General features: G+C 51.1%; 1 protein-coding gene across 1 annotated transcript; it reads right to left on the reverse strand.

The window, feature by feature from the left end:
• Window positions 1-2,326: 2,326 nt before the first annotated feature.
• ALKBH5 (alkB homolog 5, RNA demethylase) lies at window positions 2,327-24,309 on the reverse strand. Its single transcript, XM_042914943.1, has 4 exons — window positions 22,472-24,309; window positions 14,126-14,206; window positions 4,918-5,073; window positions 2,327-4,067 (listed from the first exon to the last, which is right to left on the reverse strand). Exons 1-4 carry the CDS (start codon window positions 23,239-23,241, stop codon window positions 3,890-3,892), a joined length of 1,185 nt encoding a protein of 394 aa, XP_042770877.1. The 5' UTR covers window positions 23,242-24,309; the 3' UTR covers window positions 2,327-3,889.
• Window positions 24,310-26,247: the final 1,938 nt, after the last annotated feature.

The raw sequence follows: 26,247 nt of genomic DNA on the forward strand, positions 1-26,247 counted from the left end.
GCTGTATTGGAGAGCACAGGTCTGGATTTAAGAAATCAATGGAGAAAATATTGATGATGGGGATTAAATTTTAATAGTGCTGAGGCTGAGAAATTTCAATCCAATTAATGTAATCTGTTCAAGGATGAGGAACCAGTAGGCCACGTTATCAAATTTAATGACAAACTTACTGGGAAGAGAGTGGTATAGCAGGCTGAACAGTGACCCCCAAAGATTTCGGGTCCTAATCCTTGGAACTTGCAAATTTTTGTACTTCACAGATGTGACTAAAGATTGTTACGTGGACAGGTTATTTTTGATTATCCAGGTGGGCCCCAAATCCAGTCATTAGTGTCCTAATGAGGGATAGGCAGAGGGGGATTTGGTACACACGAAGGGGCAGCCACATGACCACGGAGGCAGAGGCAGGAGTCCTGTGGCCACAATCCGGCAATGTCGACAGCCACCAGAAACTAACTGTTAGACGCAAGGACTAGAGTCTCCACCAGAAGGAGCATGGTTTGAATCGTGATCTCAGCCCTGTGACAGGGATTTTGGCTTTCAGACATTCAAACTGTGAGAAAATAAATTTCTGATGTTTTAGCCACCAAGTCTGTGGTAATTCGTTACAGGAGCCCTGGGAAACTACTATCAGCAGATGGGCTACAACTCCATTCGCCATATATCATGGTTGAATTACAACCACAAGTAGGCTACAAGAATTCAAAAAGATCAACAAAAGCATTCTGTGAAGAACACTTGGCTCTGCAGAACTTATAGTGTACTGTATATCTTATTATTTGTATTTTCTATGCTATACCTCTTTTAGGTCAGCACAATTTAGAATAGCCCTGTGTGTGTGTGTGAGAGAGAGAGAGAGATACCAGATCTGTCTTGTATCCTCAGCACCCAACACAGAACCTTGCACATAGTAGGACACTCAAATGTTCTCAATGAATGAAGGAGACTTTGGGCCTCAATTTCCCCCAGTTCAGTAGGGTTAGGGGAATGGAATGGGCTCCTCAGGAAGGCAGGGCTGGTGCCAGATGCTGTTAGAGCACCTACCATGGGCAAGATGGGGCTGGAGGCAGTCAGATTCAGGGAGTCAGGTACGGGGGACCCCCAAGGGCTTGGGGACTACTCAGAAAAATAGCTTAGTCCAGAGACAGGGTGTCTTGGAACTGCTGTGCAGAGACTGAAGCCAATGATACAGCAGGACCTGTTAGGGCTAGAGCCCCTTCCTGCAGCTTCTCCTGTCCCTCATTCCTGCACAGCAAAGGGCCTTTTTCCTTCAGGGACTAGAAAGAGCCCAAGTGTGGTTTTGTCACAGTTACAGTGGAGTCCCAGCTCCCCAGCCCTCCACATAAGCCCCCCATTTTTTGCCTGAGTCAGGGGCCTGGGCAGAAAGTGGAAGATGCCCCGCTTCGCCACGTAGTCTGGAGGACTTTGAGCAAGTCCTTCTCCCTCTCAGCTCCACTGCCTCCTCTCTGGGGCAACCATGGCCCCGCCCACCCTGCCCAGTGGCTACCCCTGCAGGTCCAACTAGCCACAGACCATACGGAGGCTCTACCTCACTGCTCTTCATATCCTCTCACCAATTTGTAGGACTAAGCCCTAGCTGGTCACTTGCTCCCTCTAGATTCTCTCTTCTGCTCTCTTAAATGGACAGTTAAGGGACTTGCCGGGTTTCTATTGCAAGAATTTGGCCAGACTGGTTTGGGCACTGGAAGTGCATGAGGGAGACTCCAGACTAAAGCTGACCAGAATCTGGCAGCCAGGACCGGGATCTGGAAGGACTAAAAACCCTCTGGGCCGAACCCCAGTCCACCTAAACACGTCAGCCTCATGCCTGTATCTGTATCCCACAATTCTGTAGTACATCTTGAAAGCAGGGACCAGAAGCGTTTTGCTTACTGTTGCGGCCACAGGGAGAGCTTGGCCAAAATACAGAAGAACCCAAGAACTGTTTAATGAGCAAAACCACTTGCCTACCTTTTACAAAGGCCAGGCTCTCCCCATGCTCACGTTGTCCCTCCTTCATTGGCACACAGCCTGTCTGATCACACCCAGGAGGAAGGGCTTCAGAACTCAGCAAGGTGTGATCCTGGTTCCTGTAGGCCCACGGCGTCCTGGGCACCTGGACACACGGTCCATCCTCCTTGGAGTAGGAGAGAGGGCAGCAGGCAGAGGGCAAAACCACCTGCAGCCCTCAGCCCTACTGTCTCCTGTGGGGCCCTCCCTGGTAGGCAATGAACGCTGGCCTCCCCAGCCCAGGTTCAGAGTTAAGGAGAAAATAAAGGGATTAAGGAAGCACCAAGTCCTCTCTTATGACAGTATCAGACAACTGTTTCAAAATATATTAGATTTGGTTTTTATTGTAGAGCACACATATCAGGGCAAAGTGCTGCACACACAACTACAAATCATTTTTGGGAAAAAAGCTGTAAAAAAAATAAAACTGCAACTGCTTTAGTTATGCAGTCCCGACTTGAATCCACGCTGGCAAAGGAGTTCTGGCCCCTGAGAAGGGCTTCTCGATGGTGGCTGCCCCAGATTTCTGCAGCCTCAGGCCTGGGCCTCTGTAAGACAGGGCACAGGGCCCCTGGGGTGGTGGCAACCTGGGTACTGGGAGGGCCTCTGCTCTCAGCAGGCCTGGGGCTTGGCCCTGGCTGGCAAGGAGACATTCCTAATGAATCTACATCATCAGAACCTTGCAGCCTTTGAGGATCTGAGTAGGTAGAAACTGCCAAAGACTTTATTTTTTCCTTTTATTATTTCTTAAAAGCCCCTTCCCAGCTCCCACGCCCCTGAGGCAGAGGAGGCACCAACCCAGTCTGCAGTCCTGAGCTCTGGCCTTGGATGCATGCTACAGGCAGACGGGGGGGTGGGGGGGGGGGGTGGGCGCCTTCCTATGGGGATGACACGGAGAGAAGGCCCAAGCTGGCCAATGTAGGAGAATGGAAAGGGTTAGGAAAAAGCCAGGAGACCAAAGGAAAAAATAAAAACTCAAAAACAAAAGAAAACAAAAACCCTACCACACACCACAACAATTTTCCATACCCCAAATGCTAGACTTGGAAGGACACCAGTCCCTCTAGCTAGAAACAATTCCTAAAACTGCCCCGACATGGGAAGTCTAACTGTTCCGTACAATCACACGCATATGCTTGAAAGGAGCAACCCACCAAAGAGGCGTGCCCTCAGCAAGAAAGGTCAGGACCACTGTAGCCAGCCCCTCGGCAGCCCAGGGACCTGTGGGCAGAGCAGGCCAATGGGCGTGGAGGAAGCCCGGGGTCTCAGCCAATAACTGGGGTGGCAGATGACTGCTGAAACCTCCACCCAGTCATTCTGAACAACTCTGCCGCAGGAGGAAGAGGGGGTTTGCGTGAGCTTCCAGGGCCTGGAGAGCGGGTGAGAGGTGGGAGGACAGCAGGCCTCCCGCAGAACCAGCAAGGAGCACGAGACCTCAACCCAGCACGCAGACATCAGTGGGAGGAGAAGGGGCAGAAGACTGAATTTCATTTACAACACTGAGAAGATTTACATTTAAAGCAAAACAAGAATTTTCTTAACCAAAACATTTTGTTGTTTTTAAATAAACCCAGCCTGACACAGCCCCACTTGAGGACAGCTGCTCCTCACACCTCTACTGGCCACTCCGGCGTGAGCTTCTGTCCTCTACAGATGCCAACAGCCTTTCCATTTTGGAGGAAAACCAAGAACATGAGAATCAGGTCCCAACCAATTCTGTTCTTCAGCCTTAACAGGCAGCAAACCCAAGGAAAAAAATGTAAGGATCAAAAAACAAAAAATGAAAAATAAAAACAAAAACCAAAAAACCGAAACGAAACAAAAGGAGAGGGCAGCTACGTGAGGATCAACCAGAGTTCCCAGGAGGGCGCGGCAGGCTTCAGTGCCTCCGCATCTTCACCTTTCGGGCGGGGCTGCCTGCTGCCTCCGAGCAGTCCTCCCCAGACTCATAGGACTTGCGCCAGTAGTTCTCAGAGCTGAAGCTACTCCTCCGACGGTGTGTGGGCAGCAGCACCGAGCGCCGGTTCTCTTCCTTGTCCATTTCCAGGATCCGAGGCCTGCGAGGAAAGGGGTGGATGCGAGCGTTACCTCACACCCACCTCCGTGTCTGGGTGCAGCCCTCACCATCTGTGGGACGGCTCACCCAGCTGGGTGGTTCTGTGTGAGGGGCAGTACTGGCATCGTCTCCGTGCCCAAGAAATGCAGTGGCCACACCTAGTCTTTGAAACACCTTTCAATCACCCCGTAGGACACCACCATGGCTGAGACGCCAGACGCCAGAGAGGTGGCGGCCTTCCCTACCACAGCCTCTTAGACCCTGCACAGTCCTGCCATCACCTCCACTTCTCAGTCCCCGTTTGCATCACCACGTAGCTCCTGCCCACCCCTACTCTGCTCACCGACTCCACTGGGCCCTGAAACCAACAAGCTCCTTCTGCCTCACCGTTTTAGCCCAGTACTTCTGGTCTAGACCGGCCTTTGCACACGGTTTTCTCATTCTTCTCATCTCAAACACTTCCCCAGAAACCTTCCTGAATCGTTCTGAAATGGGTCCCTGTCCCTGGTCTACTATCTTTCAAGTCCCAAGCTTTCCTTCTAACATTTAAATATAACCACAAAAGCATTTGGGCAGACTGAATAAGGGAAGTCATGGGAAGGCCACGAAGCATTCCCACTTCTCAGAATCTCGGCCCAATCCCTTCTCTCTGTGGGGTACACGTAGTTGGTCACAGGTTAGGTGGGAATGCCACCAATGCCACTGACCTAGAGGAGGCAGACATAAATCTCAGAAAGGTGAACAATGCCAGACTCCTAAGCAGCTGACCCAGGCTTCCCCACCCATCTCACTCTGCAGCCAGGCCAGGGGGCTGCTTTGCTGGCCTTTGTGGAAGGTTTTAGGCTGAGTACCTGTGGGCAGCATCGGGGTCTGCCTTGCGATGGGACCGCTTAGGCTTCAGAGCAAGGTCTCTGTTATTTCCTGATAGACGATCTGAAGCATAGCTGGGTGGTAACACGGAGCTGCTCAGGGACTTTGTTTCCAACCGGGGTGCGTCTAATCTCGTCCTGCAAAGGAAACACACATGGGGTTATCAGTGGGCCTCTGGGGAGGGTATGGGCCCCATCAAACCAATTCTCTCTCTGGCCAGAGGGGCGGGGGGGGGGGGGGGGCAGCAGTCTCTACTCCGTGCCTCTGTCTCCTCGTGGTTCAACTAGGTCTGGCTGATTTGCAAAGACCCTCCATCTTAAGTTCAGGCTTAGGAATAGGACAGGAACACTTTTATGTGGAAACCTCTAATGATAGGGATCTGCTGCCCCAGGGGAAAGATCCAGGGCTCTCTCTCAGCTGGACAAGGCAGCCCCGCTCACCCTACTCAGGCCCAGAGGGTTCTCTAGGGGCATCTACTCCACCTGCCAGAGTACTGAGGACCCTAAAATACTCTAGCAGATGTCTTCATCCTTCCCGGAAATACCAAGACAGGAAGGAAAGTTCCTCTGGTCTGAGCCTATGGAAGGAAAAAGAGACTCTCCTACACCCTCACACAGGAACACTAAGACTGTGGCAGAGCCAACAGAGCCCAGGCCCAACTTAACATTCACACACTTGGCTCTGGTCCTACCACAGCCACCTGGCAGCTTTTGCTGGTTACAGGATGCTGACCAATCCAAGGCCAGGGGGTTTTTGAAGGCAAAGTCCCCACCTAGCACAGAGTGTGAGTTTCAAGAAACACACTGTCCAATACAAGGAGAACATGCACGTATGGATGGGGAAGACAGTGATGGGGGAGAGAGATGAGGAAGAGAGATATGGGGAAGAAGGAGATGGAGAAGGTGGGCAGAGAGGTAGTCCAGGGCAGTGATCTGAGTCCTTTACGAAGCCAGGCTAGGAGGAAGCTAGCCTGGGAAACTTCAAAGAAGCCCTGAAGCTTCTTGGGTGATACAGAGAAGGCTGGCAAGTCAGGCTGGTGGCAGCAAGGCACAGGAGGAAGCCTGGGGTAGGGAGTGATGGGGACACATGCGGCAGAAGGCCCTGAGGCACCATTCCCAGAGGCAGCTGTGCACAACGTAGTCACCTGGTTCTGAGGAACGTGCTGTGGTCAGGGCAGAGCATCCTCACAATAACACTGCAGGCAAGACAGCAGGAGGGAAATCCAAGAGCTGCCCTGGCCTAAGCCACATGGTGTTCTTGGTAACAATTGTACCCAAACCCCACAGGTCCCCCTACCTACTCCCACTGGCTGGCCTGCTGTAAATAGATGAGGAAAACTAGGTCGGAAAGGTGATGAGTCACAGGTCCTGGAAATCATGGGGAAAAGGTTTAAGCCCAGGTGAGACACCCAGCCTGACAAGCCCGAACCATAGGGCTTTCACCCTAGGCAGGGGCCTTTCTCTTGAGGCCAGCAGGGGGCGCCTTCTAGCTGGGAACCAACGTTCTAACACCCTTAGGCCCAAAGTGGTAGGCAGGCAGGACTACTTTCCCTGCCCCTTTGCTTTGGCCTCATGGACCGGGAAGCCAGAGTGGTCCATCTGTACTGACAGGCTCACCAGTCTCAGCCTCCACTCTGGGCACTCCAGGCTCAGGGAAGCAGGACCTACCTAGAAACAAAAGGAAGAAGATGCAGCACTAATGGTGCCTCTTAGAATCCAGGCTAGTAGTCACCCCTTTCTGGGCCTACTTCTCCATCTAAGCAAAAGAGGGAGAAATGCAGCTGGCCCTAGGGACTCTTTCAGTTCTTAAGGCTCTAGAAACCAAGTGGCCTCCTTCAAGGCTAAGATTCTTGAGAGGAGTACCAGGAAGAGGTGGTGCTAGGCAACACCCAGACATGAGGGTGGGAATTAAAATCACCAGAGTCCCCAAGGACCTCTTCTTTACCAGGTCAGGCCTCCCCCCACCTCCCCCCGCCACCTCAACCCTCCCGGCTGAGGGGTCCAGGTGGCAGAGATCAGACCAAATGAGACACTGGCCATTAAACTTGGCTTAGAGTATTCTAAGCATGTGAAGCCTTATGGAGTAAAGTCCCCCTCTGGCCCTGTGGAGCTAATTCCAACACTAAGAACCCTCAGGTACCAGGAGCACATGCTCAGGACAGGAAAACCCCTGCAGGATGAAAAAGCCCCAACAAAGCTCTGGTGGGCAAGGCTTAGCACCCTGCAGTTGTTTCCTCAGGTAAGTGAGGGATGGCAAGGAAACCAAGAGCAGGGCCACCAAAGAGAGCCTGGCCTGCACACCTCTGAGGTTGGAAAACACGAGCACATCCTGCCACGCAGGCACAGCTGGCACACACCGATCCCTGGAGGGGCCTCCACCCTTCCTGAGCTGCCTTCTTGGGCGGCCTGTCTGCACAGCCAGGGACAGTGGTGGTGGCCTCTCACCATGGCTGCAGAACCACTGGAGAGGCTAGGGAGACAGGTGGGACCAGATGAGACTAGAAAGGCCAAGGACATGGACCGGCCCTGCTTCTAACTGCCTGAAGGAGGGGAAGAGAGTTGTTCCTTGTACATGATAGTTCCGCTGCCGTCAGGAGGCACCCTCGAAGAAGGGTTAATAAGAGGTGACCCTACCAAAAACCTTGCCTCCTGGACCCACCTGGGGACATAAAAGTGTCTGGGCCCCTAAAGTGCTCCTGACACATCCCCTGGGGCTGTTACAAGTACGTTTCAGAACAGCTGGAGAAGTTCTTGCCCTCCCTCCACTCCCAAAGAGCTACCATCCTGCAGGAAGCCAGGACAGAATAAGATCCCAAATGCAGAGCCCACTGGTAGCTTCATTTCTGAGCACATCCCTCTTAAAGGCAGCTGACTTCCAAGAAGCACCCTAGGTCCCTCAGGATTCAGCAAACAGATCCATAAACTTGAAGTCAGGAAGCCCAATTCTAGCAGTAAGGGCTAGGCCTGGGCCTCCTCAGGTGGCAAGAGGAATAGAGACTTGCCTTGTAGATCTGAGTCGATATCCAGGGGTTACAGTTACAGCAAGGCACCCCAGGTAAGTGAGGTCACCCACGTGTCGGGACAGCCCTCAGGACAAAACAGGGATTGGGTCCAGATACAGATGAAGCCAAAACAAAGGGAGGATGACAGCATTAATGTTAACACATTAACACGTGACCTAAAGGGAAGGAGGGAGTTGACTGTCCCAGGAGCTCCCCTCCTATTCCTTTATCAATCACTGAATGAATACTCCAGAGAAGCCACTGAGGAGGATTATTTCCACTGTGGGGATGGGGAAGCAATGCTAAATCAGAGACCAAATCACTGGCCTAAGTCACACAGCTACCATCCCATTATGGCCTCTGAAGCCCAGGTGGGCTCTCTGTACTATGGCAGAGAGCAGAGAGCTGCCCAGGCTGACCACCATTTCTGGGAGAACAGCAACCAGTCTGCACCTCAGGCCTGGATGCCAACCATCCCACAACTTCTGGCTCCACCCTCACGCCAAGCACCCCTGTGCTTTGTACAAAGTTGGACTTTCCCATGGGAGTGAAGAGGCAGGCAGCAGGCCTGAGTGCCCCCTTGTCTACTAAGTGACCGGGGGCCTCTAGGTCTAAGCTCTAGCACCTCTGAGAATCAGATTCCCACACAACCCCAACCTGTACCATTGTCTCTCTGGCAACAGTACCCACCCCCCATCTTCCAGCAACCTCCCTCCAACGTCACACTTCACTCCCCACAAAGCAGCTCTGAGACAGGTATAGAAGCCTGCTATGGTCAGGAGGGCCTAAAAGGCACATGAGGCATGTATCTTGAAGAAAGGGGTTCCATACCCAGGCCTGCAAGATAACCAGGTCCCAAAGACCTCTCCAAATCATTCAGTCTAATGACCAACATGTCACACCACATACTTGCAACCCAGAGCTCCAGGAGCCAGGGCCCCCCAGATGACAGACAGACAAAGGGGCCAGCATCATGGGTGATTAGGAATCCCCTTGCTCAAGCCTGGTAAGCCTTGATATCATCCTCTAGGACACCAAGACAGCCAGACAACAAGCTTGCTTTCCCAGCCTGGGCCAGTGAATGACGTATTTCCAGGTTTCCCTTTCCTCCCACTCTCTGGGCCTCTGCTCACACCTTACTTCGAATAGACAGTCTTCCTCATCCCCTACCCTTGCTTCATCAAAATCAGAGGGGAAGTATGGTGAGAAAGGGGCTAGAAGAAGCAGACACAGCATTCTTGAATTTAACCATCTCTAGCACCACTGCTGCCCCGATTTACAGGTGAGAAGAACACAGAGCTCAGATAACCAACCTGTATTCAGTGAGGAAGGGGTAGAGCCAGGCCAGGAGCCTAAGCCAGTTTCATGCCCAGGTGGTCTTAGCACCCCCTTCCCCCCCTCCCCACTGTTCCTTGTGCAGGATATACACACATAGACACACACACACTCACTGGACCAGGAAACGAAAGTGGGTTAACCCTTGGACCAGGGGACATGAATCATGGAAATAGAAGCCACGGCTTGGGTCTTGGTGGGGGCAATGTCCCAGGCCTAGTCAGGGAAACCTAGAGCTAGCCACCCCTCCCCATGCCCAGAGGGACAAAGCCCAGAACGAACCCTCCATTCTCACCCTCCACTCACACACACAGAATCTCACATTTGGACCACTCTGTTTTCCGGGACAGTCTCCCCCTGACCCCTGGACCCCTTGGCCTGAATGACCAAATAAACCGTTTAGCTCAATCAACCTCCTACAAACAGTCTCTCTCTCATGCAAACCCCACACTCTACTGCTTACTGGCACACACCAGCCTTGGTTAACATTTGGCAAATGAACCTCTAGATGTTCTTCCCAGCTTCAACCCACTCTGAGCCGAGCTCACTTGACCAAAAGCAAAGAAGTGGGTTATTCACAGTCTTGAGCCACTTTATCTGATTGACTGGAGAACCATGCAGGAATACAAGTCTTGTAGGCAGATTTGGGACAGCTGTGGGTACCTTCTGTAGACCAAGGGACTGGGTGCCCTGGCCACCAAGTGGAAAGCCCTGAAGGCCCACAAGCTATCTCCTGATGATCAAGAGTTGATCTAAGAACTCCTTCCCACACTACCCCTCAACTACAGAGAGCCTCTATACTTCCTGCCTTCTAGCCATTTTTGCCTGCCCAGCAATTTCTAGCTTAGGAGCCAGATCTACCAATCCTGTCCCAACCCACCCCCGCATCCCACTAAGCTGGATTTAATTTTTCAATTAAATTTTTTTTTTTTTTTTTTTTTTTTTTTTTTTGCTGGGTCCCAGCAGATCTACTTTGTGCTTTTAAGACAATGCTTACTTTGCTTGTGGTGTAATGGCATGCAAAATGTCAGCCTATTATATATCAGCAGACCCAAGTTCAAGGCCTTACTCAGCCATTTATGGTTGCGACCCCAACAGACTATAACACTAAGCTTCAGCCCATGGATTCCACTCATGTGGAAGCTCTCAGGTGGTCACTCCCAGCCTCCCAGTCCTCCCCGTGAGAAACGATAGTACCACTCACATAAAGACTTGGCACCAATCCCAAAGGTGCTGCATTTTGTTGAACCAAAAAGCATCTGGTGGCCAACCACCCATTTCCCACCATGAGGCCTTTAAAAGGACTGTCCCAGCTCTGACTCACCTGAGCTGGTGACAGAGCCCCCCCACCAGGCTCTCCCACAACAGCCTGTGCAATTGTTATCCAAACTGAAGAGAAGGCAGGACTGGCTCCATCCCCCGTGCTTCCGAGAAGCAGGGCCAGGATGCTCCCCTTTTCATCTTGTCACCTACTTGTCCTTTTCCAAGACAAGCCTATATAGCTACTCTGGAGCTGCTCCTCATTCACCTGAATTGTCCTCCTCTGGTACTTCCTCTGGGCCAGGCCTCAATGCTGGGCCCGGATGACAGGGATCTCCCACCCCCACAGAATGCAGATTTTGGAAAATCACAACAGCAAGCATATGGGCTATAACGGTCTACAGCGGCGGGGAAGTGCACTGAGAGAGCTACAGGTATGTGTATGAGGCTCCCTGCATGTCAAAACAGTTAATACCTGAGCCTCGAAAGATGGCTAGGTTAACCAACTTTTAGCATACGCACATGGGTCATTTGCAGGGTAGGAGGAGGACGATAAGATGAACATGTTAGATGCGATCAGACTGCTGCAAGAGCCCAGGATGCAAGTCCGTGGGCCATACTAAGAACTGCAAGTACGTTAATATAAGTGAAAACTCCAAGAAATTAGGCTGGGTGGATAGGAAAAGCCCAACAAGGATTTTACCCTGGGCCTCTCATCTGGTCACCTGAGTTGGCTCCCTAAAGTTGGGCACTACTCTAGCTCAGCTGCCCTGGGGGAGCTGGGGGCTACCGTCCCACTCCTCTCCAGCACCCTCATACCAAAGCTCTGTGCTTCTGCTCTCTAGCCCAGTCTATGGCGGACTCCTGGGCCCATTCAAGTCAAAAGGTCAAAGAGTACCAGTCACCCACAACAGTCATTCTCCAAGGTCAGACCACTGCCAGGGGCCCCACAGGCCAAAGAGCTTCCAGGAGGACCTGTTAACTCCATAGGCTCCCTAGCTCCCCTGAGACGCATCTGACTCAGCCAACCTGGGATGGCAGCCTGGGAAGTCAAGCATGGAAGCCATCATTCAAAAGGAAAGAAACAGCTGGAAGAATGACCTCCAGCTATGGCTACTTCCATGTGCACCTCTGGTGAAGATTTCCTAGGGATAAGCTACTATGAGGCTTGGAGGAGCACCTGGCAAGTTGCTGCTCTGGTTTTACATCACTCTGGGAGTTCCTCTCCAAGTGCCTGGTTTAGGTGGATCACTTGTCCCAGCCTAAGAAGAAATGAATGTGTAGAAGAGGCCAGAAGGGAGCTACACTCTGGGCTCCATCACTTCTGTGTTCTGGGTTTTGGCCTGTGCTGGGAACCACAGGAAAAGAAAGCAAAAAGGCAGATAAAAACCCTTTTTCTAATGAATTCCCGGAATATTCTTAGGCTAGAGGGGAGATGCTGCCAGCTCCCAAACAGATCCATGTCTGGAGCTGTCACATGTGCCTGGTGCTCTGCAGGCACCACAGGCTTGTCAGTTTTGACTTGACAAAATGGCAGAGCCATGCCAAAGAGATTTCATCACCACATTATTCTGGAGTTCTGAACCCAAAGGGCCAAGATGCTCAAGTTATAGACTGAAGTTAAAAAGATGGCTCAGTCTGTTAAGCATTCAACTTCAGTTCAGGGGAGATCCACAGTTCAGAGGTTCGAGTCCCGCGTTGGGCTCTGCGTAAAAAGCTCGGGGCCTGGGGCCTGCTTCGGATTCTGTCTCCCTCTCTCTCTGCCCCTCCCCCACTTGCATGCTCTGTCTCTCAAAAATAAAAATAAAACAAAACAAAAAGATGGCAAGCCAGAAAGTAAAGACATAGTTCAAAACAAAATAAAACAAAACAAAATGTGGGGCACCTGGGGGGCACAGTTGGTTAAGCATCCAACTCTATCTCAGCTCAGGTCATGAGTTCATGAGTTCTACCCATACATCAGGCTCTGTACTGATGGCGTGGAGTCTACTTGGGATTCTGTCTCTCCTTCTCTCTGCCCCTCCCGTGCTTGTGCGTGTGCTCTCTCAAAAGAAATAAACTCAAAAAAAAAAAAAAAAAAAAAAGGAACACAACTCCTAAAGCCCCAAGCTGGAGTAATCTGAGCATAAAACAAATACCCGTAAATCCATATGGGTATAAGTAAACGAATAAAGAAAAAGAAATATACAAATGAGAGAGAAGAAACAAAATCTTCCTGCAGAAGAATTCCAAATAACTTGTGTAGCGATTCCCCCCCAAGGGAGGTGGAGCTAACTCCTCACTCCTTATTCATGGGCTGCAGGTGGCGACTTCCCTCCTGAGACAGGGGAAATACTGACTTTAGAGTGCAGAGAACTGGCGAACACAGCCTCAGCCAGATGTGCGAGGTCAACATCAACAGCGATTAAGTCCTATGCCCTCGATAGAACATGAAGAGAACGGGGCTTTACCTCTGTAGATTCCCTCCCCCAAAACCCTAACCCCAATCTAACCATGAGAAAATGGTTAAATTCTAATTGAGAGATATTCTACAAAATACCTGGCCAGTCTGTTATCACGAATAAGTTTAAGAAACAGTCATAGCCCAGAGGAGCCTAAGGTGACATGACAACTAAACGTAATGTGGCACCCTGGAACAGAAAAGTTATACTACGAAAAAACTAAGGAAATCTGAATAAAGTAGGATTTTATTAAAGTATCAATACTGCTTTTTTGACTGCAATGAACATATCGTACTAATGTAAGATGGTAACGACAGAAACAGTAGTATGAGGAACGCAAAGAGACTCTGCTACCTTTACAATTTTCTGTAAATCTAAAGCTATTCTAAAAAATTGTACTTAAAAAAAAGACAGTAAGCTATAAGACATCGTGTTCCAGCCGTGGGGGGCAGGGGGGGGTCCAAGCATTGGTTCTGCTTTCCTCACTGATGTCTGTACAACCCTGGACAATCATCTAGCCTATCAGGACCCCGCTCTAAAGACAGACTGGTCTTGACCCAGCATCTGCTTAGCTCAGTCCATTCACATACCCCACGAGCAGAGAAAAAGAAGCACTGAAGAGGCCAGGTCAGTACATCCCTGACTCCCTGGCCAGAGAGGAGGGACAGTCACAAGCTACGTGAAGGCTGAACACTACAGCCTAATGCCCCACCTTTGTTTTCTCTTCTCACTCCCTGCTCCTCCTAGAAGTGAAAACCCAGGCATTTTTAAATCAGGCTGCTAAGGCGCAGTCTAAAAATAACCAGCAAGAGCACATGTGACAAATCAGAACCAAGGAGATGGGGAAAAAAGAGGCGGAGGGAAGGTCTGGAAGAGGGGTCCCCAAATAAGACTATGCCTATAAACACTGGGAGCATGTGCTTTTGCTCAATCCCCGACTCCCAAGTTAAGCAGCCACAGAGCTTAATTTTCCAATGAAAAAAACCAAAACAGCTTTTCCCTCACGGAATTAAAAAAGTATGAAACCTTATAGCCTTTTCCTCTCCCAGGCTTCATGCTGCCATGCTACTGATAAAGAGGAGCCAAGTTCTAAGGGAAACCAGACCTACATCTCCAGACAGGCCTGCAGGTGCCAGACAACGGGACACTTACTTCCTGAGGATGATGACCGCTCTGCGCTCCTTGATGTCCTGAGGCCGTATGCAGTGAGTGATTTCATCAGCAGCATATCCACTGAAAATAAACACAGAGCATATGAGCTTGGAAAGTGAACAGACAACCAAAGTTCCTACAGGGTAAAGAGACAGAAATATGGTCCAGGTCTTAATAGACATCTCTACCCTGTTATTTTGAGAGGTTCAAGGATCTACATGGAAAGGGAAATAACCTCATAGGCTCTAGCATGATCCACTCAAGAACAAAACCTAGGATGAGGCAAAGGCAGGCTTTGAGGCAGACACCAAAGCAGGAATCTCCCCACACAAGCCAGGAGTCCTTCTTTTAAAGGACCCCCAAGACGGTACACCTTTAGTCACTTCGGAAGCAGTGAGAGTGACTCAGGCCAGACCTTGGTGAAAAGACAAAGTGCATCTCCTCCGCTTCTTCCCTCCCTTCCCCCTACCTTTAGGCATGAAGAGGAAGCCAAGGAAGACACTGACAGCCCTGAGTCACCAAAGAGAACTAAGGCTGCAATGTTCAAAAAGAGAATTTGTGTACTTGAAAACAAGCTTTCAAAAACCTCCATTTGGGGGGATCCAAAATCTTGAAGACAGCTGTGTTTGGGATATTTTAAGAATTCCCATCACACTCAAATATCTATTTATTTTCACCAAGTTACACAATTTTTAAAACTGCTTAGACCAATGAATGTGGGTAGATGACTGTCCTCTTCACAGCTAACATCTTTCCGATTTGAAACCCTGGAAGCAAACTCAGCATCCTGAGCCTCCTCACATGCCCTCACCCAGAGGCACTCCCACCCCAAGTTCGTCTGCCGAGCTGAGGCAGCTCTACACAGCCAGACACATGCTCAGGCACAGGCCTAGTGGGAGGTGAACACCTTCTTAGCCTGCTCTTGCTCAGCATCCCCCTGGGCCCCCCAGACCACAAATTTTCCTCTCCATGGTTGTAACCAGCTCTCTTAAGGGCAGCTATAAAGACACCTGTATAGCTGTCAGAAACACTGCAGGCCAGGAAAGAACTCCTCAAAATGGCCAGACTGCCGCAATGTGGGCAAGAACTAGAAGACAAAAAAAAAAAAAAAAAAAAAAAAAAGAAGAGGGAAAGCCCTCTGATTTGAGGCCATGCTGGGAAGAGACACAGAATCTTTATCTTAAATATTTCCCCTCCAAGCTCCTCCTAGGCCAGAGGTTTTGACGGGGTTTTTTTTTGTGAACACCAGTCCTAGGAGAGACTATGGACAAACATCCACAGTCAAATCAGTTTGAAAAATATTGAAGAGTTTAGTATGTTAAAGAATCTGAGAATTACTACAGCAAAAGAATCTGCTGACTTTGTTTAACTGAGCACTGACCAAGAACCTTCTCTCAAATAACACCTATTAATATCTGTAGGCCTACAGAAATGCCACAGGGAGGAGCTGAAGAGACCCGAGTTAAAACCTGAGTTTTGTCACCTTCTAGGCTTTGTGACCTTAGTGAAGTCACTTGCTGGGCCTAAACCTGTTTCTTCATCTGTAATAAGGACAGCAGGTTTCGGGTGTTCACTTTGTTATGCTTTAACACTTAGGTATTCTTTTATGACTGCTAATAACAAGATTTATTTTTTTTTTAATTTTTTGGGAGAAAGAGAGTGTGTGCAAGCAAGGAGAGGGGAAGAGGAACAGAAGGAGAGAGAGAATTCCAAGCAGGCTCCAACTTCAGCACAGAACCCGTTGTGGGGTTCGATCTCATGACTGTGGGATCAGGACCTGAGCTGAAATCAAGAATTGACTGCTTAACCAACTGAGCCACCTAGGTGCCCCAACAATAACAAGATTTTAAAGGGGTGGACAGAATTAGAATTCCCTTCCAGGCAGAATTAGAGTTCTAGGACCACGTGGTTGGCACCCCTGGAAGCTGTAGGGCTGCTGTGAGAATTAAGTTGGATAATGCAGTGTGCCTGGCACTGCACTCCCATTTACCAAGCACGCGACCCAAGACAGAGGGCCCTGGACCACCCTGGGGCAAGCTAGAGACTTGGGCTCAGCACCTACCAAGGAAATGTGATCTGGGTTCCTTTTGCAGGGATATACCAGCAGAAGAGGCCTCATGGGTCCCATTCCAGGGCTAGGAGTTCCAGAGCTTGTCCTAGGCTCCTGTCACTCCACATTGGAAGAATGCAACTGTGGGCTGCAAGACTGGTCTGTATAAACACAGGACATCCCCAGAAAGAACTAACTCCAATTCTCCAAAGGTAATCCAAGGCACATTTTTTTTTTAAGTTTGTTTGTTTATTTACAGAATGAATGAATGAACGAATGAATGAATGAACGAATGAATGAATGAATGAATGAATGAATATGGAGCAGGTTCTGCACTGTCAATGCAGAGCCCAACATGGGGCTTGAACTCCCGGAACTGTGAGATCATGACCTGAGCTGAAATCAAGAGTCGGACACTCAATCAATCGACTGAGTCACCCAGCTGCCCTCAAGGCACATTTCTAAGGCCTGAGCCTACAGTACTGGCCACAGGCAACCTACTGTTAACAAGTATCAGTCCATTTGACGTGGCTATAGGCACCTGGGGTCCTCACCTCCCATCTTCAACAAAGAACCATTTCCCTTAACGCAAAAGGAGCAAAGCCAGACGTTTGTCACACCTTAACTGCCCCCAACCTCCCAAAGGGCTCCAGGATGAAGAAATAGCCATGCCAGAATCCTGCCACTGGGTTCAGGCCTCAGAGGAACTAGTATGGAAGGAGGACTATACAGGCCCCCAGAAATGACCATGGCACTGAACGCACCTGAATGGCTCATTAGCACCGGTCTTCTAGAACTTCCTGGCAGCTGTGACATAGCCCACTGACCCATCCTCAGCACCTCAGGCTCCTCTGGGAGCAGGAGGCTCTAAGTCCTGGCCAAGAGAAGCTCTTCTGGTTAAACTTCAGCAGAAAGTGTCCAACAAAGACCACAGAAGATTATTCACTGCTAAGGAACCTACAAGAGAAACTGTCTGAAAGTCCCAATCTGCCAGCTTGAAACTTAATATGCTCTGGGTCCAGCCCTACCCTTGGCATGAAGAAAAGTTCCAGTGCCTCCTGCTCTTTTGTTTTCACAGGGAAGGGAGAAGAGGAAATACTTCATGCTGGTCAGCCTCCTGCTCCCTCCTGAGCCCTTTCAAGATCTCCCCACCCCACGTGGCAGTGACCACATGCCACGAGCATCAAGAGTGACAGAACCTGGCTCTGCCACCCACTAGCACTATGCCTTACAGGAATTCTTGAGAGTCGCCCCCATCCCCCGCCCCAGGAAGCCTTCCTCAAATCTCCCAGACTGAGTTCCCCCCACACCATCCACCTACACCTCTCTACTATGTTTGGCCTCATGGAAATTGTGTTTTCTCTACAAGACAAAGCGCTGCAAAGGTCTTATTTATCTCTGCACTCAGTTGTCCCTAAATAAAATGTATGTTAAGCTCAACTATTCTCAGTTTCTACATCTAAAAAACAGATCTCACAGGAGATCCTTCCTTAGAAGATTAGATGGAGGTTAAATGAGGAGTCTGAAAAACTCTAAGGGACTGTGCAGGACTGTACACCTCTCTTCTAGGAGACAGTTTTGGAGACTGTTAAGTTTTGGTTGTTAAGGCACATTTCCAAGATGGCCACCAATGCCCATCTACTCTGTGCCCTGCCCAGGACAGAACAGAACCAGAGATGGAGGGACTGGCCAACATCACCAGGACTGCCTAGTGACTGCCTCCCTCTAACTACAGCTACCTGCTCTGGGCAGCCCCCAGAGGTCATGCCACTGATAGGCTTGCAGGACTAAGAAACTTAGGTTTTTGGGGACAGCATGCCAGCCATATGGGCACAGGTGTGGGATTATGAGCTCACACTCATTATAACCAGACCCAAACTTCTAAAAAGACATATAACCTAACTTTATGAGAAGTCCTAGGACTTTCTGATACATAAGGAAGGTTGGCCTGCTTCAGATCCCAATTCTCTACACATCAAGGTATAAATAGATAGTACCTGAGCACAGAAAGCATCTCGTCTCCAGAGACACTTTACCTAAACTTCAAGCATTCGATAATGTAGGAAGAAATTCAATCTTCGGTAACAACTCTATGGCATCAACAGCCCCATTTTGCAGAGGAAAACTAAGGCCCAGAGAGGTTAAGAAACTTACCAAACGTCAAACAGCTAAAGTGGGGACACTGGAACTCTAAATCCAACTCTGATTTCAGTATCTATGCTATACTGATTTTTGGTTTTTTGGTTGGGGGGAGGAAGTAGGTAATGAGGAGTAGAGAGAAAAGCCCATCTGCGTTTTCTGATCACAAGGTCCAATCTGCCCTGAGGGCCGCACTGGCCTCAACAAATGACATTCACATACCCACCATCCCCAAAGAAGAAATCTCCAAAGATGAGCCCATGCCCCCAGACAGCTAGCACCATACCACAGCGATGGATGCACACTGATTGCCCAGGCCAGAAAATGGCCAGCTAGCCCTGAAATTTTTACGGCCTATTTACTTTATGCTTGCTCTGAGTTTCATGATTAAGCCCATGGTTCACCTGCTAGCTTCCTTTCCTTTGCTGCCTTCTGCCTTCTTGTTAGGCTTGGCAGAACGAAGGCCAGTCAACCCCCCGGCCCAGGGATCCTCCTGGGAATGCACAGCCCTGACTTCATCCTAAGGTTCCTCCCCCTCCTGTGGAATCAGAAGATCGCACACAAGAGATGTGGCCCAGGACCTATCTGCCCTACTTTCCCAACTATTTTAAGCCAGAAAGCTAAATTCTGCTTTCAAACAGCTGAACAACATCAGCCCTTGGCCCAGAACGGACAGGGGTGCCCACTCCACCCGATATCAGTTATTACCTGGAAGTCACAGGCTTTGCTCACCTCTGCATGTGCCATGGTTGGATGGTAACAGTCATTTCCAGGCAGGTGGCTAAGGCCTAGGTCTCTAGGCATGTGACCACCACAACCACAGACCATGCAATAGTGATTAAAAGTAGCAGCAAGCAAGCAATTAGGCTTGAGGAAATTATTCTAATTAATCCAACTGAAATCTGTTTTAATCTGCCCATTCACCCTATAGAGAACAGGAGAAGGAACACAAGAAAAGGTGATATGAAAAAAAGATAAAAAGATACTTAAGTCCCCAGAGAATAGCACTAAGAGGTGACCCAACTAGGCCCAACATGGAAAGGTCACAAAACAAGCAAACAAAAAACAACTGGGCTTGGAAAGAAGTTTGAAGCACTTCCAGAAGGGTCTGTGAGGCCTTGCTCTAAATGTCCACATTTGGACACTGCTGAGTCAATGTTTGTCACACGCTAACATCTACACCGACAACTATTAAATATAAAACTGTATCCCTGCCATGTTGCCTTGGACGAGTGCAGACTCCACTGCCACCAACAACCAATGTCTGTGAGGAGAATTACTAGAACCCCGCTCTACCTACAGAGAACCACTATTTTCATCAGTCCCTCCCTTCCAATCTGCAAGACTTAGGGCTCATCACTCTGGGCTGGGATGCATACCAGAAAGTGACAGAAAGCATCCCCTCTTACCAGTTTGGGGAAGAGACCAAGCAGCATTTAAAGAGAATCACTAACAGACAGGTGTTCACCCACCTGCATACCAAGTAAACTAGAGTGTTAAGTGAGCAGGTGCTGGAAGATTAAAATTAGCAGGGCATCCAGAACCCTGAAGCAGAGGCTCTCAACTGGGATGATTTTGCCACCCCGCCCTGGGACATCTGTGGTCATCATGAAGGTGATGCTGGTATTTAGTGGACAAAGACCAGGAATGCTGCTAAACATTCTACAATGCACAGGAGAGCCCCCACAAAACAAAGACTCGGCCAGTCCAAAATGCGAACAGTACTGCTACTGAGAAGATCTGACCTACAGCTTTCCCATGGCATGCCTCACCAGAATCTCTACTTCAGGTCCTGGTTGAATCTGAGGACTAAAGACAAATTCCATCAGCCTCAAGTCAGCATCCACCTGCCCCCCATCTTACTGATGGCCACCTTCTGGTACTGCCACCAAAGATGCCAAGCTCTCCCTGCTTCTTTGCTTGGTTAACTTCTAGTCACCTTAGTGCCTTACTGCCCTCAAGTTCTATCTTTCTGCTTCTGAAAACTTCTAACACTACAAAATGGCTTAAAAGGTTCTCTGCCCTCCCACCTTCAAAGTACTTCTGCAGCTACCTTCCTGGGCTTCCATTAAGCTGTGCACTCCATGAAGAGAAGAGCCCTGTGATAGGGTCCACCAAATCTCTAGCCCCTTCCCCCAAGAAGGGAGCAAGGAATCATTACATGGTTGTATGTGAAAGCAAACACCCATTTAAGTGTCTACCCTGTGCCAGGCTCTGTATGAAACACCAGATCACCACATAGGCTTTGGAAGCTGGCATTAGCCCCACTTTACAGATGGGAAAACCAGCTCAGAAAACGCCCACAAGATCCAAAAGCAAATGAGAGCTGAGCTGGATTCAAAGCCTGGGGCAGCACTTTTCAGGACATGACTGAACCTCCCACATTAACTCCACAGCCAAGTCAGAATCCAGGAAGGGACTGGGAAAGCTTTAGGACTTTACTATTCCAAGGAAAAGATGAAGAGAATTTTCCTGATGATGCAATCCTGCTGATCACTAACAGACCTGCATTTTAAGAACTTGAAACTTCTGCTCTTCAATACAAGGGTGTGCATGTGCGGGGAGGGTAGGGGGGGAAGGTCTCAGTCACAAACCGCCTCTTATGATCTCCCCATTACATACCCAACCACCGCTAGACCTCCTTGAGGATCCATGACTATGCAGAAAATTAATATCCCCTTAAGAGACTAAATGGCCTTTATGTGAGGTCCTTTTAGCATCAAGAGCCATTCTATGAAGTCAGACACCAAACTGCCCTACACAGCAAGCCACTTGTGAAGGTCTGCTCTGGAAATCCCATCTTAAAAGGCTCTGCTAAGACATCAATCTGGGAGCGCCACTTAGATCTGAGGACAAGCTTGGAAGCTCAAATGACAAAGGGGCACCTGACAGATAAATGGCCCTCTAAGTTTCAGATGCCTAAGGAAGCCAGAGTAGTGTTTCTGCTACCACTGATTTCCCAAACTTTCCCATCGAAGACCTTGAGTATCGCAAAGCTCCGCTGCCACCCCCAGATAGAGAAGCAGCCTCAGCTGTTCAACTGAAATGAGATAGATGACCTGCCTCACGTTAAGAGGTCTCCAAAGACCTGCTTCTCCCCATGACCAGGGCCTATAGCACTGACTTCAAAGGTTAAGCTGCTCACAAAAATTTGGTGTGTCCTGATCCTGTACTAGAATTCAGTGGTCAACCAAGCTGCTTTGAGCAGCTGCAGTCTCGATCCCCTAAGAGGTTTTGGGGATTACTGAAGTACCATGCTAGATTACTCGTTTTAAGGCTGGAAGGGCCCTGCTTCAAAAAATATCTTCTGCTTCATATAAACAACAAAGGTGTCCCAGCAGGCAATCATTTTGGGGGGCCAGACTACGTAATTCTCAGCAGGATCTGGGGCCCAAAACAGGCCAAGAACCTAAGTTCTGTGTCTGACACAACTATAAGGCCAAATACCAGGTAGAGAGATCCACTTTTGTTTCACATGGCCCCGGTAGCAGGTAACACATTCTTACAAAAGGCCAACGGGCTCTTCTGCAGCCGACGGGGGCGGAATTTTCAGTCTGCTTGCTGCACTCTATTTATGCCCCAACCACTAATCTGTTCAACTCCAGGGAAGTCACTCCCCATATTGGAAATAGAGAACGTGTACCAGTTCAACACTTTTGAGAACGTTCCTCTGTTTTTTCTGTTAAGGAATCCTTAAACGTTTCCTCTGTTTAAAAAAAAACAAAAACAAAAACAAAAACAACAGAATGGCAGAGTTGGAAAAACTTTTAAATAGAAATTCAACTCATTTTCTTAAAAACAGATTTGAAAACAGAGGCCCAGAAAGGAAAAGGGACTTGCTAAAAATCACACATAGAAAGACACTCCTAAAATCCTAGCCTTCTAGAAATATGCCTTTGTATTAATTCTTGATCAAGTGTGCGATCACTCCAAACCTGCCCTCCGGATACAAAATTCTGATTGGTTCCCTGACCCCTCCCTGCTTTCTTACTAGCGGTTTGAAACGCAGACCCCTTTCCTCCTCACCCTCTTCACCCCAAAAAGCAGAAGAATGGGTCAGACTGTAAAGTGCGGGCCATTTGCTGCTGCCTCCTGGGTGAGGGTGGGCAGCTAAGGCAGCAGGATGCAGGGCCGCCCCCTCCTCCCAGGTGGGTTACCTGAGCACAGTCACGCTTCCCCTGCGCACCGGCAGAGAAAGCACAGGTTCCGACACTCGGATAGGCTTGAACTGGAACTTGCAGCCGAAGCAGAGCGCAGAGTCGCTAAAGAAGGACACGGACACGATGGGGCGCTCGAAGATGTGGATGGGGTCCACGTGAGACACAATGCAGCCGCCGGGCTGATAGTCGTTGATGACGGCGCTGTTGACGAAGCCCTCGGGGATGACGCGGTGCTCCACCAGCTTCTGGATCACCAGCTGGTGCACCCACTCGGGGATCTCGTCCACATCGCCCGGCGGGTAGAGGCGCTCCTGGCCGGGCCCGCGCTTCTGCAGCTGGGCGCCGTACGTGTAGCCCTCGCCGAAGAAGTACTTGTTGCGCAGCGGGGCGCGGTCCACCGTGTGCTCGTTGTACAGGCCCTTCTCGGCGCGGGACACCACCTCGTCGATGCGGGCCTCGATCTTGGCGCACTCGTCCTGGCTGAAGAGGCGCATCTGGCGAATGCCGCTCTTCACCTTGCGCGCCTCCTCCTCCTTCTGCAGCTGCTGCTCCTCGTAGTCGCTGCGCTCGGGGTCCGAGTCCTCCTGGTATTTGCGCTTGGCCCCGGACACCGGGTAAGGCTCGGCCGCGGCGGCGGCGGCGGCAGCGGCGGCCACGGCGGCGGCGGCGGCGGCCGCTGCCTCCCGGCTGCCCGCCTTATAGTTGTCCCGGGACGTCATGGACTTGAGCTTCTCACGCAGGTCCGTGTAACCGCTGGCGGCCGCCATGGCCCCCGCGACGCTGCTCTAGGGTCCGCCGGGGCGGGAGGGGCGGCCGGGCATGGCTCTCGGAGGACGCGCCCCGACGCCCCCGGAGGAAAGGGGTTCCTCAGCGCCAGGCCCCCATGCGAGGCCGGAGGACCCGGCGGTGGGCGTCAAGGGGCCGGGCGCGGGGTCGGGCCTCAGGGGCGGAGGGTCATGCAGCGGTGGCGGCAACGGGGCTTCCTCCTCCTCCACCTCCTCCACGTCCCAAGGAGCAAGGGCGCCGGCAGCGCCTCATGCCGCGGAGGGCCGCTGCGGAGAACCGACCCGACTCCCAGCCAGACCCTCGGACGCCCGGCCCAGCCCGCACTTTAAAGCGCTCCTCACGACGTCACGGGCCGTCCGCCCGACGTCCGCCAGCGCCGCTCCTCAGCGGGCTTCTCAGCGCGCACGCGCAGTGCCGCCGGCCACCGCGGCCCTGCGCGCAGCAAGCATGCGCGCGCGTGTAGGCCGGGTCACCAGGGGTGCCGGGCGCAAGCGCAGATGGGGACCGCTCGGCGTCCGCCGCCCCTCCCCCACTCACTGAGGCGCTCCAAGGGAGCACCCTCAAATAGCAACCTGCCTTCTTGTCGTGCCACCTCCGCGACCGAAGGGCTCCCTCCACAGGGGTGCGCTCACGCTGTCAACGCTGTCGCTGTGCTGCGTCACGGCATTGTCTAAATGCTCGAAAACGCCTCAGCCCTAAACGCGCAACCACCGGGGAACCGCCACAACCTAGGCTGCCCCGTCACCGCCCCCTTTGGCGTTTCCTGTTCTTTCATTGGGTCACGGGCCACGCGCTGGGCGGGCCCAGACGGTAGCTTCCGGAAGTTGGTTCGCGTTCATGCCTGTCAATCAGGCGGTCGCCTTGGCTACTGCGTCCGTCACTTAATTAGGTGCGTGGAGGGCGTCGAGGACCCCTGAAGGATGAATAGGTGGCTATGTAAGTGCCTGAATGGGTACGCCAACAGAGAAAAGCCCTCAGACGCTTTAGGAAACTTCTGAAACCAGCGGAAACTTCTCAGACTGCGGCCCCGAGAGCACCAGGCCCCAGCTCTGAGCCCGGACGGCGACAGCCCCAGAAACTGCACGCACTGAGGGCGCACCTCCCTGCCCCCCCCCCCCAGCTCCGCCGCCCCCCCAGCCCCGGCGCCCCACCGCCCCCGCCGCCGGGAGTGGACGTTCCACGAGTCACGTCCCGGTGATGGCGGGTGCGTGCGCAGCCGCGGGACGCGCGGGGATTTGGCGTAGGTCTTGCTTCGGGCTAGAGATGGGTGTAGGGGCACCTCTTCGGGAACGACCGAAGGAAACTCACGGAGACTAGTAGGCTCACGGTGAAGGCAAAACTATAGAGAATTACTATAGACGATTCAAAAGTTTCGCAGCAGTGCGGTTGGATAGGGTGCACGGCGTGAGCAAAGGGGTGGCAATTCCGCGCAGCGGGGGGGGGGTCTCCAGATAGGAGTTTCTTCTCGAAAACCTCCCGTGACTCCCAAGATCGCGTTCCTCTGTTTTGCTTGGCGTTCAAGGCCTTTGTTCAAGACCTTTCCGGCCTTGCCTCCTCTCCCCTCTCCGCTAACTCTGAGCCCCAGCCTTGCTCTGACGCTGCTTGGGCTTGCAGACATACTCCGTCACACCTCCTGGCCTTTGCCCAAGCTGTTTCTTCCTCCTGAAATGCCTGTTCCCTTCTACCCATCTCCTTCATTTTGATTTTTTGAGGCTCACCTCACATCCCTAGCTGACTTCCCAGATTCTCATTGAAATAAAATGCATCCTTGGTTTCATGATTTGGCTTCCGCATCTGCCTTCAACCTCACCGCCCCAGCCATTTTGCTCCCAGCCAGCGTCCGCACCCTCTCCACCACCGTCCCCACACCCCGATATGTCAAGCAACAGACTGACAGGCATGGGTTTGAATCTTGACCTCCTGACAGGCTGTGTGAACCTGGGCAAGTGACTCCTTGTCTCTAAATCCGACTCTGATCCGGTCTGTAAAGTGGAACATTAGTACCCATCTCAAATGGTAGTTGTGAGAATGAAACACAGTCCTGTGTGTGTTAAGGAGACTGCACATCGGTAGTCCGGGTCTCAGTTTCCAAGGTGAAGGGCCTACTGGTCCCTGTCGGGAGATGGGGCATGTGTAGTTACTCAGGCAAGGCCAGGCCATCAGGGCCTGTGAGATAGGGAATCCTGGACACCTGGTGCCATCCCCAGGCTCCCTGCTGGGCCACCTTCCAAGAAATAGCAGGTGCAGGGGAAAATGGGGCAGCCTCTAGTAAGTCCGGTTCTGGCTCTTTTCTGACACAGCCTAGTGGGGCGCTGGTGCTGGTGGTGGTGGTGGTAGGAAGGCAACTACAGGTCGTGAGAAAGTGGCCAGTGGGCAAGGCTGTGGTCAGGTGGCCTGGGCTCCTGCTCCAGTCCTGCCTGGGCCATACTGTGTGAACGCCCGCGCAGGGCCTCCTTTCCTGCATGATGAGCAATTAGCCTGTGAAGGCTTGGGCTCTTAGAAAGCCCAGCACCCACCCCTAAACTGCCCTCTAACAGGGCATTGGACTCTCGCACACCTGCTTGACAGAGAGGTTACCATCTCAGTAATGAGAAAAACTCCCAGCGTCTCCTCTGTGGAGCCCAGCTCCCCTCACCCAGGCAAAAATGAGGCTCATCTCTTCTCTAGGTCTCAACAACCCCTCCCATCCCAGGCACCTCATCCAAAACTTCCATGTGCTCCTTCCTGATTTCTAGAGCCAGAGCCCTCACCTCTCAGAGCCTCACAAGAGAAAGCAGACTCTGGAGCCAGCCTGCCTGTGTTTGAATCTTGGCTAGGCTTACAGGTCACCTGCTTCATTTCTGTGGGCCTCAGTTTTCCCATATATGAGATGGCAAAAATAGTACCAACTAACTGGGGGTACTTTGAGGGTTAAATGGGTCAGTACATGTACAATGCCTGGTGCAGAGTAAAAACTTGGTAAGAATGAGCTTTTTAAAGAAAAAAAT

This window comes from Panthera leo, chromosome E1, assembly GCF_018350215.1.
Source record: "Panthera leo isolate Ple1 chromosome E1, P.leo_Ple1_pat1.1, whole genome shotgun sequence".
Lineage (NCBI taxonomy): Eukaryota > Metazoa > Chordata > Mammalia > Carnivora > Felidae > Panthera > Panthera leo.